Source organism: Sceloporus occidentalis, unplaced genomic scaffold (assembly GCF_023333645.1).
Source record: "Sceloporus occidentalis isolate IW3139 unplaced genomic scaffold, rSceOcc1.0.p SCAF_351, whole genome shotgun sequence".
NCBI lineage: Eukaryota > Metazoa > Chordata > Lepidosauria > Squamata > Phrynosomatidae > Sceloporus > Sceloporus occidentalis.
This window is the reverse complement of record NW_028317331.1, coordinates 1-13,408: the sequence shown is the minus strand read 5'-3', so window position 1 is coordinate 13,408 and position 13,408 is coordinate 1. Positions and strand designations below refer to the sequence as shown.

General features: G+C 54.0%; 1 protein-coding gene across 1 annotated transcript; it reads right to left on the bottom strand.

Moving 5' to 3' along the window:
- Window positions 1–136: 136 nt before the first annotated feature.
- On the bottom strand, window positions 137–7,643 carry LOC149274011 (ubiquitin-like modifier-activating enzyme 1). The gene is made up of 25 exons (XM_089505867.1): window positions 7,512–7,643; window positions 7,378–7,436; window positions 7,121–7,289; window positions 6,902–7,036; window positions 6,698–6,804; window positions 6,494–6,584; window positions 6,236–6,368; window positions 5,693–5,790; window positions 5,457–5,603; window positions 5,191–5,367; window positions 5,010–5,117; window positions 4,850–4,930; window positions 4,343–4,498; window positions 3,970–4,135; window positions 3,685–3,881; window positions 3,515–3,579; window positions 3,128–3,323; window positions 2,848–2,922; window positions 2,146–2,335; window positions 1,972–2,060; window positions 1,635–1,727; window positions 922–1,113; window positions 743–844; window positions 498–598; window positions 137–272 (listed from the first exon to the last, which is right to left on the bottom strand). Exons 1-25 carry the CDS (start codon window positions 7,623–7,625, stop codon window positions 137–139), a joined length of 3,177 nt encoding a protein of 1,058 aa, XP_089361993.1. The 5' UTR covers window positions 7,626–7,643.
- Between the last annotated feature and the right edge of the window lie 5,765 nt (window positions 7,644–13,408).

The window sequence follows — 13,408 nt, the reverse complement described above, 5'->3', positions numbered from 1 at the left end:
AAGAGACCCAATCCCATCACTGCAGGGAAGGGGTAGGGGCGAGCAGGAGATGAAATATCCCAAATCTTTAACCCTCGTCCCTGCCACCCCCCCCAAATCTGCCTCAGTGCTTCTTCCTGCCCGGCTGTGGCCACGCTCAGCGCATGGTGTAGCGCACGTAGGGAACCTCCACATCTTCTCCGGTCTCATCGTTGCAGCAAAGTTCGAACACCAAAGCCTTGACGTGCTTCCCGATCTTCTTCTTGGACACCTTTGTTACGATCTCCGTCATCCTGCGCCACACAGAACATTGGACCGCATTTAAGGCCACGTATGGAAACTGTCTCCCCAGCCTCCACCCAAATCAGACATCACACAGATTTCCCCCCCCCCCCCCCCACAGTATTACACAAGACCCCCACCCCCTACTGTATTACTCCAAACCCACAAAGCCCCCATACTGTGTTACCAGACCCCCAAATTACATCCCCCCAAAGCACTGATCAGAGGTCACTTACGGCTGTTCAAGGCGTTCCTTGAGCTTCGCTGCTGGCATGAAGAAGGAGTAGAGCATGGAGACCCCCTGGGACAGCATGGTGATCTCCAGTTTATGTTCATCCTGCAAGAAACCCACAGATTGGTATAACGAGGTGCCGGATCTGTAAAGACCCCCCATAAAGTCCTTTCGCCAGCAGTATACACCCCCCCCCGAAGTTTCCCGGGGCCGGCAGGCACTGTGTCTGGTGATCCACGAGAAACTCACCTTAAAGTAATCCAGAAACTGCTTGAGTGTCATCTCCTCGCCACTGGCCTGGATTCCCTTCACTTCAAATCTGTCCCACAGCGTCCACTCATTCTCATAGTACTAAGAAGAGAGCGCAGGGTGAGAGAAGGGCTACGGCCCCCACGGCCCCACAATACCCACATGGACAGCTCATTCACCTTGTGTTTGGGGGCCGCGATGGGCTCTGAGAAGCCGAAGAAAGGAAGCGCCAAGTTCATGAAGCCGTTCTTGTAGGACTCCAGCTTCTTGTGTCCCTGAACAATCTTGTAGAGCTCCAAACACACGAGACCCACCACAGCCGCCGTGGTCGTAGCGATGGCTGGAATGATTTTGCCGGCTATCAGTTTACTCTGCAGAAAAGGAGAGATTTATGCGCGAACCACGGCAGAGAGACCCCACCACCACCACCATACAGGCAGAACGGCCCCCAGTAAAGACTCAAGTCAGTCGTTGGTCTCATCTTAGATTCAGGAGCCGTAGGCCTATCCCATGCATGTTTAATACCCTCACGGTATGACCATCTACCACCTCTGCTGGGAGGCTGTTCCACTGAGCTAAAATCCTTTTCGGAAAGTAAAACTTCATTACATTCCTTCTCTGCCTCGGGCCCTCGTGTTAGATTATGGCTTCTTGTAAGATTTCTCTTCTGTGGAATAAACTCCCCTCCTGTCTTTTGTTAAATAGGGATCTAAATGGGCAGAACCCTGCCGGGAGGCAGTCACCCAATTACTCCCACACTGCGCACGGACCAGGCGGGCGATACCTGCTCATTCATCCAGAACCAACTTATACAGCCCACCAATCCCCCTGAAATATTCTGGAGCCAAACTAGAAGTGAGGGGCGAGAGCAGCCGCGGACAGCCATGCGCACCTTGTGACGATCAGCCGGAGAGATTTCGTAGTTCTCCGCTCGCAGGTTTGACGCAGCCACGATGAAGTCCATATGGAAATTCGTGTCATCGTCCTGAGACAGTTAAAAAGAAAGACTTAAGTGTGTGTCTGCGGCTGGGAGGCAGTTCCACTTATCTACCACCCTCTCAGTAAAGGAAAACATCCTTTCATCTAAATGCAGCTGCGTTAATCATCCCGACCCGTGGCAAGAATACGGCCTCGCAGAGCTTTGCACAGACTGACATAATCACGACGCCATCGTGTCAGTGAGCCGGTTGACGAGCCACACCTCCCGTGTCTTCGCCGACATTACTCACCTTCTCAAAGTCGATGGGGAACATTTTGAATCCGCTGAGGCTGTCCAGGGTGGGAAGGCCGATCTTCAGTTCCTCCAGGCGACTGTCATCTGAAACAAGAACAAATTCCGGTTAAGCGGACGGGAAGCGGACCCGGCGTCTCTTCAAAACGCACTGCGCACACAGCGGCCGTACCCAGGGAGGCGTGCGCGTTCTGCATCTCCTGGTCCGAAACGTGGATCTTCACTCCTGACTTGGGAGTGAACTCCGGGACTCGCACGGATTTCAGAATCTCCACCAAGGCAGCTCTGTCTGTAGATCCCGAGATGCCATACGATTGTGCAAACAAGTTAGCAGCGGCAATAATGTAATCCAAGTGCAGGTCCTGTGAGACGACAGGGGGCACGGCGTGAGACGACAGGGGGCACGGCGTGAGACGACAGGGGGCACGGCGTGAGACGACAGGGGGCACGGCGTGAGACGACAGGGGGCACGGCGTGAGACGACAGGGGGCACGGCGTGAGACGACAGGGGGCACGGCGTGAGACGACAGGGGGCACGGCGTGAGACGACAGGGGGCACGGCGTGAGACGACAGGGGGCACGGCGTGAGACGACAGGGGGCACGGCGTGAGACGACAGGGGGCACGGCGTGAGACGACAGGGGGCACGGCGTGAGACGACAGGGGGCACGGCGTGAGACGACAGGGGGCACGGCGTGAGACGACAGGGGGCACGGCGTGAGACAGGCTCAATAGGCATGTGCGGCTTTCTTTGGCTGGCATCCGAAGCAGACGTTGGCAGGAGTTAAGTCACAAGTCATGTCATGCAGTATTTGCACCAAGGTCACCATAGGTAGTAAAGTACCCCCAGCCATCACCCTCTTCCAGGTACTCACGCAGCTTGTATTAAAGGTAAGAGGATGAGGGCATCTCTTGGGTCCCGACCAGAAGGGAGCTCCAGAAGATGTCAGCTGAGAGTAAAAAACAAAAACTGATCTCCCTCCCCAGAAACACAAGTTACAGACACAGCCAAGAAGCCAACCCCCCCCCCCCCCAATATACCCTATTTCTATAACTGCATGAAGCCACCTCAGCACCACTGAACTGCGCTATCTGGACGTGTACAGAGCCACCTGAAATGCACCAGGCCGCGTGAAATGCGCTGGCAGGACTCACCTGCTCAGGGGGGAAGTTGTGGAGCAGCTGGCGGATATTGTTGCTGTATTGACTGTGCCAGTGGTTGCAAGCCCATGATACGCAGTCACTCCAGCTCTTCGGCCGCTCCGTAACCAGGCTTTTGTAGACGGCTTCAATAATCTCAAGAGGCTGAGAGCCCGGCAGCTTCAAGGTCCTCTCCAGGAACTTGGGGTCTCTACGGGAAGCGAGAAAACTAACGCCCGGCCAATAGAGGCATCTTATGCTACGGCGCCATCTTTCAGTAAGGCTGCCTCTACATGACCAGCCTGGCAGCTACAGACACAATCCCGGTACACAAGGAGAGGGTTAAATATCCCACCCTACATCCACCGCGCATCCCAAAGTCCTAAGCCCATTCTCACTCACGTTAAATATTGGTTGACGTTTTCTGCTGGTTGTTTGAAGAGTCCCTCAAACTCATCCCGAGCCCACTGCAAAAACAAAGATGAATGATTCGGGTGCCACGCCAGAGACAGGGCCGGGTCAGCCAAAGCCCAAATGCCATTCCGCGACAAACCCTTCACCAACGGCCTCACCTGCAGGGTGTGCTCGATGGCGTTGGGGAAGTTTTTCAGGGTGCAGATGGGAATAGATTTCTCCGGAGGGTCCTGGCTGGAGCTGTACGACTCTGTCAGGAAGGGGATCACCACTTGGACGTTGCCTTTAGTGCCCAACGTACCAGACTCCAGCAGCGGCTTGCGGTAATACACGCAGCGGCGGTCCATGTACATCCCTGAAAATAAAAATATAGTTTTACAGCCGTAGCACAGCGAGGACGACATTCTGACTTAACCACCCAAACTCCGCAGATAGACACTCACGAGCATCCACGTTATCCAGCGCGTTGGCAACGCCATCCAGAGCTTCAAAAAAGTCATCGTCATAAACCTTCTCAGTCTCTGTCCCCACGCGGTTCTGGTGACCGGTGACGCGCACGTTTGGGTTCATCTGCCGAACCGCCGCTGCAGCCGTTTCAGATTTCATCTTCTACGAAAATAAAAAACGCCATCAGCTCCCAAAACAAGCGTAATCCGCCTTCATGGAGACGCAAGAGCAACCATACTGAGCTCAGCTCAAAAACATGGCTGCGAAGGACACGGCTGGCGGATCCACACGTTATACATCTCCGTATATGTTATATAAACACATACACATTTAATAAAGGCAGGGAAGGCACTGGAACAAGCTGCTTACCGTCACATCCCAGGGGCGGAAGAGGAACTGCCTGTTAAGGTTAGATTTCTCTATGGTGTCCATGTCCGTGACGGTGATCTCTCCTCCCTCTCCGGCTGCCAGACCAATCATTGCAAAGTTCTTTAACAGCTCGCAGCCAATGGCACCTGCACCAACCTGCACAACACAAAGCTGGCTTAATGGACGAAAGACACTTCTATGGTAAAACCAACAGAGCGCGACGCAAAAGGAGACACCAAAACCCTGGCGGACGCCGTATCCTCACAGCGCACATACTAGCCAGCAGGTAACCACTGAGGGTATGAAGCTGAACCGCGATCCCTCCCAGAGAGCAGCTGCAGCCTGGAAGGACGGCGTTGATTAGTATCGGCCTTTGGGACATCACTGGTCCTCATCAGTATGAGCCATAAAGCAGCGAACCCTTGAGTGATAAAATGAAGCCGTCTCCTGTGGACACCGTGCGCACGCTTAGCAAATACTCTACGGTACAGAAATGGCAAGTCCTACCAGGAAGTATTTCTGCTTGCCCAGCTTCTCTTGCAAGTCTGATCCAAATACCGCAATCTGGCCATCATAACGAGAGTTCCTCTGGTATAAAAGAGCAGGGAAAGCGTTAATGAAGTTCAAACAGACAGACAGGAGAATGAGACGAACACAGGCTGCTTACTGGGCTGCACAGCTCCTCCGTCAGCATCGCGTCCTCTTCCTCGGGCAAACACTCCACGGCATCGAAGTACAACCACTGCATGACGGGCATGAATTTACCGGAACACGCCTAAACAAAACGGACGTAATGAGCAGCAGCTCCCACAATCCGGAGTACGGACGGGCTGGCCTGGAGACCTTACCTTCATTGCCTCTTGGGCAGCTAGACCTCCGATGAAGGCATTGACAGGGGCCAGGTTCCCCGTGGCCTGGTACGCCAGCTTCCGGATTAGCTTCTCTTTCAGCTCCTCCTGCTTGGCCGAGCTGGACAGCTTCTCATTTATCTCCTTGGTGAGAGACAGGACTTCGCTGGCATCAGCCTGGACGGGAGAATCGGTTCTACGTTTTACTCACAACAAGCAATCGGCAACAATCCCAGCCCAAAGGGAGCCCGCCACACGGCACCCACCTCATTGCAGGGCCGAGGAAGACGGCCGTTCTTGCTCTGGAACTCGTGCAGGGCCTGGAAGCCGAGGTGGAGTTGGGAAGGATGGTCAAACTTGGCAAAATCAGTGAAGACAAACTCAGGCTCCTGCAGAGCTTCCTTCAGAGGTTTCTGAGAAGAAAAGGAAAATCCAGGTTCCTAAATCATGTCTCTAAAATACCCGGCGGAGATTCCCAACCACGAGGAGGGGAAACACTCACAAAACTGATTTTCTTCGGCATCTTGACCTGGCTGACGATTCCCCCGCGGACGTAATCCGAGAAGCGGGTTGTGTCACAGATACTAAACGTGTAGGGGCCTGAAGAGGAAGAGACAGCAGACACGTGAAATCCAACATATAGGAGAATATTAAAGCATGAGGGAGCGCTGCAGCCCAAACGCACTCCGGAGTCCGGTATCATACTGCGTGGAACAGGTACCGGTCACACCGACCTAACGCACAAGAGCAAAGCCGGTAAAATGTGCCAAGCAGACCCCGATGCCTCAAAACAGGAATTGGGGTCTGCAGCTCCTCTGAGAGGAGAGTCTTCACATTGTCCCAATTTGCCAGCTTTTATAGTTTGATAATCTGAGATAATTATATATATTCTCATGATTCAGATCACGTTGAGGCTTCACAGATGGTAGAAACCGGGGGGGGGGGGGGGCGGTCTGAAGCAGGCCGACCGGCTGGCTTGTTTAACCAGTACTCATCGTGGAGCCATCGGCCACCACACTGCCTGCTCCAGAAGCGCGTTACCCACCCAGCACTTTGATCTCCACCGGCTCGCAGTTGTTTAATTCCGTCATGCCTTGGACTTCGGTGAACGTTACGTAGTCTCCATTTTCAAATCCGTGCCTAGCCTCATCCAGACAGGTCACCACCCCGGGGTTATCCTGCATTGGAGACCAACGTGAAATGATACCGAGCTCACACTGCCACCTTCTCTCCATTCATTTAACAATCCCGTTTTCTTTTCCGTGTCTCACACGGGGTGCACGGCCCATGGGGAGCCTCGTACCTTGGTAATCATGGATATCATGGCACTGAGTGGCTGCTCTCCGTTTGTGTCCATAACGACCATTTGCTTCCCAAAGTCACAGAACAGCTGCCTGTGAAAAAGACAACAAAGAGAGACGGTGAACCGAGGGCCACACAGGACACACGCCGATAAAAACAGACTGACGCCAAGACCTGAGAGCGCTGGCGGCAGCCGCACACTCACCCGAACAGCCCCCTGGTATCAGCTACAATAAATTTGATGTCTTTGCCATGACAGATGTCGCCAACCCGAAGCTGCTCTTCAAGGGAAGAGTTTGTGAGAATCACGACCTGAGGAGGAACAAAACGAGAAGAAAGCGGTGGCTTCAGTTCCAGATCACACTATTAAAGCCACGCGGTAAGCTGCTGGCCGAGCCCGGCATGTTACCTGGAAGCCAGACAGAAAGTCGTCACTCAGGGGTCCGCTGAACGCTGACACAGGCACATAAGTGTTTAGTTCTGCAAGTCTTGGGAGGGAAACTTCCGCGCGGTTTTTGCCGACATCGTCCTCCCAAAGATAAAACTGCCGGATGACACGAGACAATTAGTTACCGTCCAGGCGACCTGCGCCCGATGCCGAGCCTCCTCTGTGCTGCCGTATGGCTACCTGTGAGGACAGATCTCTCCACTCTGTAAGCCCCTGGTCGTGGATGGTCACGGACTTCACTCCCCCCAGTATAATGTTCTTTGCGATCTCCACACCGAGACCACTCATCCCAGAGATAAGTATATTGGAGTTCTGCATGCGCTTCATGGCATCATGTCCCAACACGTACCTGACAAAGCAAGAGACAAGCACAAAGATCACGACTGTACCCGGCGCCACACGTGTGCGTGTGCGAGAAATATCCTCCCCAAACTTACAGCTGCCGTGAATAGAGACCCTCATCGATCTCCGCTTCATTTCCGTTCCGAGCCATGCCCTAAAATCAGCAGAATAAGGATGAGAATTAGATGGCGTCACCCGTGTGTGTGGGGGGGTTGGAGCGCACACTCACGTTGGCTGGAGCAGTAAGATCAGTGCTCACTGAATTCGAGGATGAGCAATTTGAACCCGTCTTCAAATCCGATCCGTCCACGCGACGCTTCTTAGACAGCGGCGAGCTGGACATCTAACCAGGAGAAGAGAGATGATGGGGAATAAACAGCGAGGACGGCTTCTCAAACATGAGCCCAAGTCCCCCGGCACGTATACAAAGACAAGAAAGGCCCCCTGGACACCGCTAACCGCTTCAGGACATTCAACATCATTTCCGGAATTCTCATGTGACGCAATGGCTGCCGGTCCTGATCACGCATTGTACAGCGCTACGGAATATGACGGTGCTATATACACACACACACATTATTTATATATATATATATATATATATATATATAAATAAAGGAAAATATTAACCAAGAGAACTCGCCTCTGACTTGCTGGGACCCTCTTCTATCTATTTACGTAGCTTTCCAAATCAAATTAGGGAACATGCGCTAAAAGGTGATGGGGAGGCGAGAGGGGGGGGGCAGGGGCGGCCAGGTGAAGTGGCAGGAAGTGCAACGCATACTATTTCAAGGTAGGCCCCCCAAAGGGCGGAAGAGAGCGTTAAACCGACAGACGGCTGAATGTTTCCTGCATCTTCCTCACACGGGGTTAAATCAGCCCAGGTCTCTAGGAGGAAATGGAAGGAAGGTGTGGAGCGGTGTGACACGGAGGGTGGGGAGAGTATGGAGGTGACACGGAGGGTGGGGAGAGTATGGAGGTGACACGGAGGGTGGGGAGAGTATGGAGGTGACACGGAGGGTGGGGAGAGTATGGAGGTGACAGTAGATAAGTGCAAGAGAGGGCATGCACAGCATCGTGGGTACCCCCACACAATAGTACTCTACACCGCGGCGCGCACCACGTCTCCAATACACAGCACTAGTGACTGGCATCACCCCGTATAGATCAAAGCCCTGCCCCCACAGCACTAGTGACAGGCATCATCCCGTACAGATCAAAGTGCTTCCAATGTACGGCTCACAGGGTTGGCTCCTGGAAGGCCCAGTCCAACTCACCAATACCCCCGAGGCGGCCCCGCTGATCTCAGACCCCGTTCCAAACGGACACAAAAACAAGATGGCGGACCCCCGGAACACAGCAGTAAAAAAAATCGCAACGCCGGCCTCATTAACATAACGGGGCAGGACTAACATGAACCAATCAGCTGCTGCGCCATGCAGCGTGCACCACGCACGACGCTGCGTTCCAAACGGTTCAACGAACCACGTGAGAGGTTGACTGGGCGGATCCAACCTGTCAATCAGTTTTCAGGAAATTTGCAGATACTATAGGAATCTCCAGCCATATACATCACAGGCAACCCCCCCCCCCTTTCTCCAGCCATATACATCACAGGCAACCCCCCCCCCCTTTCTCCAGCCATATACATCACAGGCAACCCCCCCCCTTTCTCCAGCCATATACATCACAGGCAACCCCCCCCCCTTTCTCCAGCCATATACATCACAGGCAACCCCCCCCCTTTCTCCAGCCATATACATCACAGGCAACCCCCCCCCCTTTCTCCAGCCATATACATCACAGGCAACCCCCCCCCTTTCTCCAGCCATATACATCACAGGCAACCCCCCCCTTTCTCCAGCCATATACATCACAGGCAACCCCCCCCTTTCTCCAGCCATATACATCACAGGCAACCCCCCCCCTTTCTCCAGCCATATACATCACAGGCAACCCCCCCCCTTTCTCCAGCCATATACATCACAGGCAACCCCCCCCTTTCTCCAGCCATATACATCACAGGCAACCCCCCCCCTTTCTCCAGCCATATACATCACAGGCAACCCCCCCCTTTCTCCAGCCATATACATCACAGGCAACCCCCCCTTTCTCCAGCCATATACATCACAGGCAACCCCCCCCCCTTTCTCCAGCCATATACATCACAGGCAACCCCCCCCCCTTTCTCCAGCCATATACATCACAGGCAACCCCCCCCTTTCTCCAGCCATATACATCACAGGCAACCCCCCCCTTTCTCCAGCCATATACATCACAGGCAACCCCCCCTTTCTCCAGCCATATACATCACAGGCAACCCCCCCCTTTCTCCAGCCATATACATCACAGGCAACCCCCCCCCCCTTTCTCCAGCCATATACATCACAGGCAACCCCCCCCCTTTCTCCAGCCATATACATCACAGGCAACCCCCCCCCTTTCTCCAGCCATATACATCACAGGCAACCCCCCCCCTTTCTCCAGCCATATACATCACAGGCAACCCCCCCCTTTCTCCAGCCATATACATCACAGGCAACCCCCCCCCTTTCTCCAGCCATATACATCACAGGCAACCCCCCCCCTTTCTCCAGCCATATACATCACAGGCAACCCCCCCCCTTTCTCCAGCCATATACATCACAGGCAACCCCCCCCCTTTCTCCAGCCATATACATCACAGGCAACCCCCCCCCCTTTCTCCAGCCATATACATCACAGGCAACCCCCCCCCTTTCTCCAGCCATATACATCACAGGCAACCCCCCCCCTTTCTCCAGCCATATACATCACAGGCAACCCCCCCCCTTTCTCCAGCCATATACATCACAGGCAACCCCCCCCCTTTCTCCAGCCATATACATCACAGGCAACCCCCCCCCTTTCTCCAGCCATATACATCACAGGCAACCCCCCCCCTTTCTCCAGCCATATACATCACAGGCAACCCCCCCCCTTTCTCCAGCCATATACATCACAGGCAACCCCCCCCCTTTCTCCAGCCATATACATCACAGGCAACCCCCCCCTTTCTCCAGCCATATACATCACAGGCAACCCCCCCCTTTCTCCAGCCATATACATCACAGGCAACCCCCCCCCTTTCTCCAGCCATATACATCACAGGCAACCCCCCCCTTTCTCCAGCCATATACATCACAGGCAACCCCCCCTTTCTCCAGCCATATACATCACAGGCAACCCCCCCCCCTTTCTCCAGCCATATACATCACAGGCAACCCCCCCCTTTCTCCAGCCATATACATCACAGGCAACCCCCCCTTTCTCCAGCCATATACATCACAGGCAACCCCCCCTTTCTCCAGCCATATACATCACAGGCAACCCCCCCTTTCTCCAGCCATATACATCACAGGCAACCCCCCCCCTTTCTCCAGCCATATACATCACAAGCAACCCCCCCCTTTCTCCAGCCATATACATCACAGGCAACCCCCCCCCTTTCTCCAGCCATATACATCACAGTCCGACTTTTCTGTAGGAAGAACACCGGAGCGAGAATGAGGCTTTGGTCTGAGATCCTGCAAAGAAAACAAATCTCTGCGTTCAGCACCAAGTAGAGAGGACCCGCGATATCCCCAGCATCAATGCACCAAAACAGCACAGGATTTAACAGCGGGCAGGAGGGGTCAGAATCCAACAGTAGAGTGTCAGAGGCTGAGATGGAAGGAAGTTTTACTTTACTGAGAGGGTTGTAGATAAGTGGAACAGCCTCCCAGCAGAAGTGGTAGAGGCTAATATAGTGAGGGTATTAAACATGCATAGGATAGAAACAGGCGATTAGACGGGGGCCGACCTGCCGGCAAGCTCTGGGTTGCAATGCTATGGCGGCCTTTCTCTCTGCCCTGAGACACTCCTACCACCTACTCAAAAGATCCCATAAGATCTGGTCTCTGCACCTCGCCGGCCCCCACTGGGGCGGAATCACTATCCATGTGCTCGTTTTACTGCTAAATTGGCCAACAGGCAGCTGGTTGCTACGGGGATAAAACTTTACACCGTGTTTACTGGAATAATGTATTAATAAAGTTCTCTCTGAAGTCAGCGGGTGATATCCGACAGCTGAGGCTGCGTGTGCACAAGAGACGCGGCCTCAACCACACAGACAATACCCTTATCTCTACATGATGGCCCTGCTGCCAGCATGCCCCCATAACAAGGGAGGAGAGAGGGGGGTCCCTGCTGCCAGCATGCCCCCATAACAAGGGAGGAGAGGGGGGTCCCTGCTGCCAGCACAACCCTATAATAAGGGAGGAGAGGGGGGTCCCTGCTGCCAGCACAACCCTATAATAAGGGAGGAGAGAGGGGGGGGTCCCTGCTGACGGCATGCCCCTTACATGAGGAGGAGGGGGGGGTCCCTGCTGCCAGCATGCCCCTTACATGAGGAGGAGGGGGGTCCCTGCTGCCAGCATGCCCCTAACATGAGGAGGAGAGGGAGGGGGGGTCCCTGCTGCCAGCATGCCCCTAACATGAGGAGGAGAAGGGGGGTCCCTGATGCCAGCATGCCCCTAACATGAGGAGGAGAAGGGGGTCCCTGCTGCCAGCATGCCCCTAACATGAGGAGGAGAAGGGGGTCCCTGCTGCCAGCATGCCCCTAACATGAGAGGGAGGGGGGGTCCCTGCTGCCAGCATGCCCCTAACATGAGGAGGAGGGGGGGGGTCCCTGCTGCCAGCATGCCCCTAACATGAGGAGGGGGGGGTCCCTGCTGCCAGCATGCCCCTAACATGAGGAGGAGAGGGAGGGGGTCCCTGCTGCCAGCATGCCCCTAACATGAGGAGGAGAGGGAGGGGGTCCCTGCTGCCAGCATGCCCCCAACATGAGGAGGAGAGGGGTCCTACTATATGCATGTACCCACAGGTCCCCGGGCCTTACCCCCTCCACAGTTCCGGGTCGCACCCGTGGCTCCGCTGCTCGGTTACCGCTGCTCCGCAAGGCCGGGGGAGGAGCACGCGCTCGGCACCGGTACACAGGAATGCGCGCGCAGTAGCCAAACCACACCCACACGCGAAGACCGCAGCCAATTCGCGCCCACTTTGGCGATCCAGCGGCCAATAGGAGAGAGACCGTGCCCTCCTACAGCTAGAGAAGCATTGAATAAAAGATTCCCGCCCACCGGCCAGTAAACCATCCAACCAAATGACAGTCTATCGCCACGCCTCTCTCCTGTTCTTCAGGGTTCAGGGTGCACGAAGCCTTTGCCGCCATCTTGGGACCTGGCACAGAGGGAATTATTTGCTGGCTAGAAGCCCTGACTCAAAATGGCGGCTACCAAGTACATGTGCCGGACAGGTGTCAGGGCAAGAGCTGTGTGTACCCCCTAACTGTACACTAGAAGCGGGTGCCTTACAGCAGCACATGGCTTTAAGCCACACCTACTAGTGGGTGGGGGAGGGCCGTATTGGCTCTTGGGAAATGTAGTTCTTTGTCCGACACATACGGACATTCTGTGGGTCTTTATTACAGGGCTCTGGCGGGATGGGGGCGTGGATAACTGTCCCCTAATCCTCAAATGGCCAAAGGGAATTTAGTTACAGGCGTGGCTGGGGGCGGGGTATTTAGAAGAAGAATAATGTATTTATTCTAGTGATGAGAGGTTCAGATCAGTAAAGTGAATCGGTTAATTTCGAGTGATTCATTGAAATGAACCGATTTGTCAACCGATTCATCGCAGCAGTTGATCTGACGGTTGGCCCCGCCCCTTTCCTTATAGTTTATAAATCCTCCTGCCTGCCCAATCGGATGATTTGTTTATTTGCATTACAGACCAATGTATTGTACAGACATGTAATATGTGTTACACGCCAATGTATTGTACAGTCATGTAATATGTGTTACACGCCAATGTATTGTACAGTCATGTAATAAGTGTCCACACGGCTCAGCAACTCAACTCACAGTAATGCGCATCACCTTATCTATAACATTCATATTTGAGCTGCTGAAAGTTAGGGGAGGTGGGGTTAATTTAGGGGCAGTTACGGTTAACGGGGTCTTTAGGGTTAATTTAATGGGGAGGACTGAGGTATTCATTTTATTAATTTAATAACGTTAACTTAAGGTGCAGTTAGAGGTAAAGGGGGGCAAACTAAGGGGGATCTAAA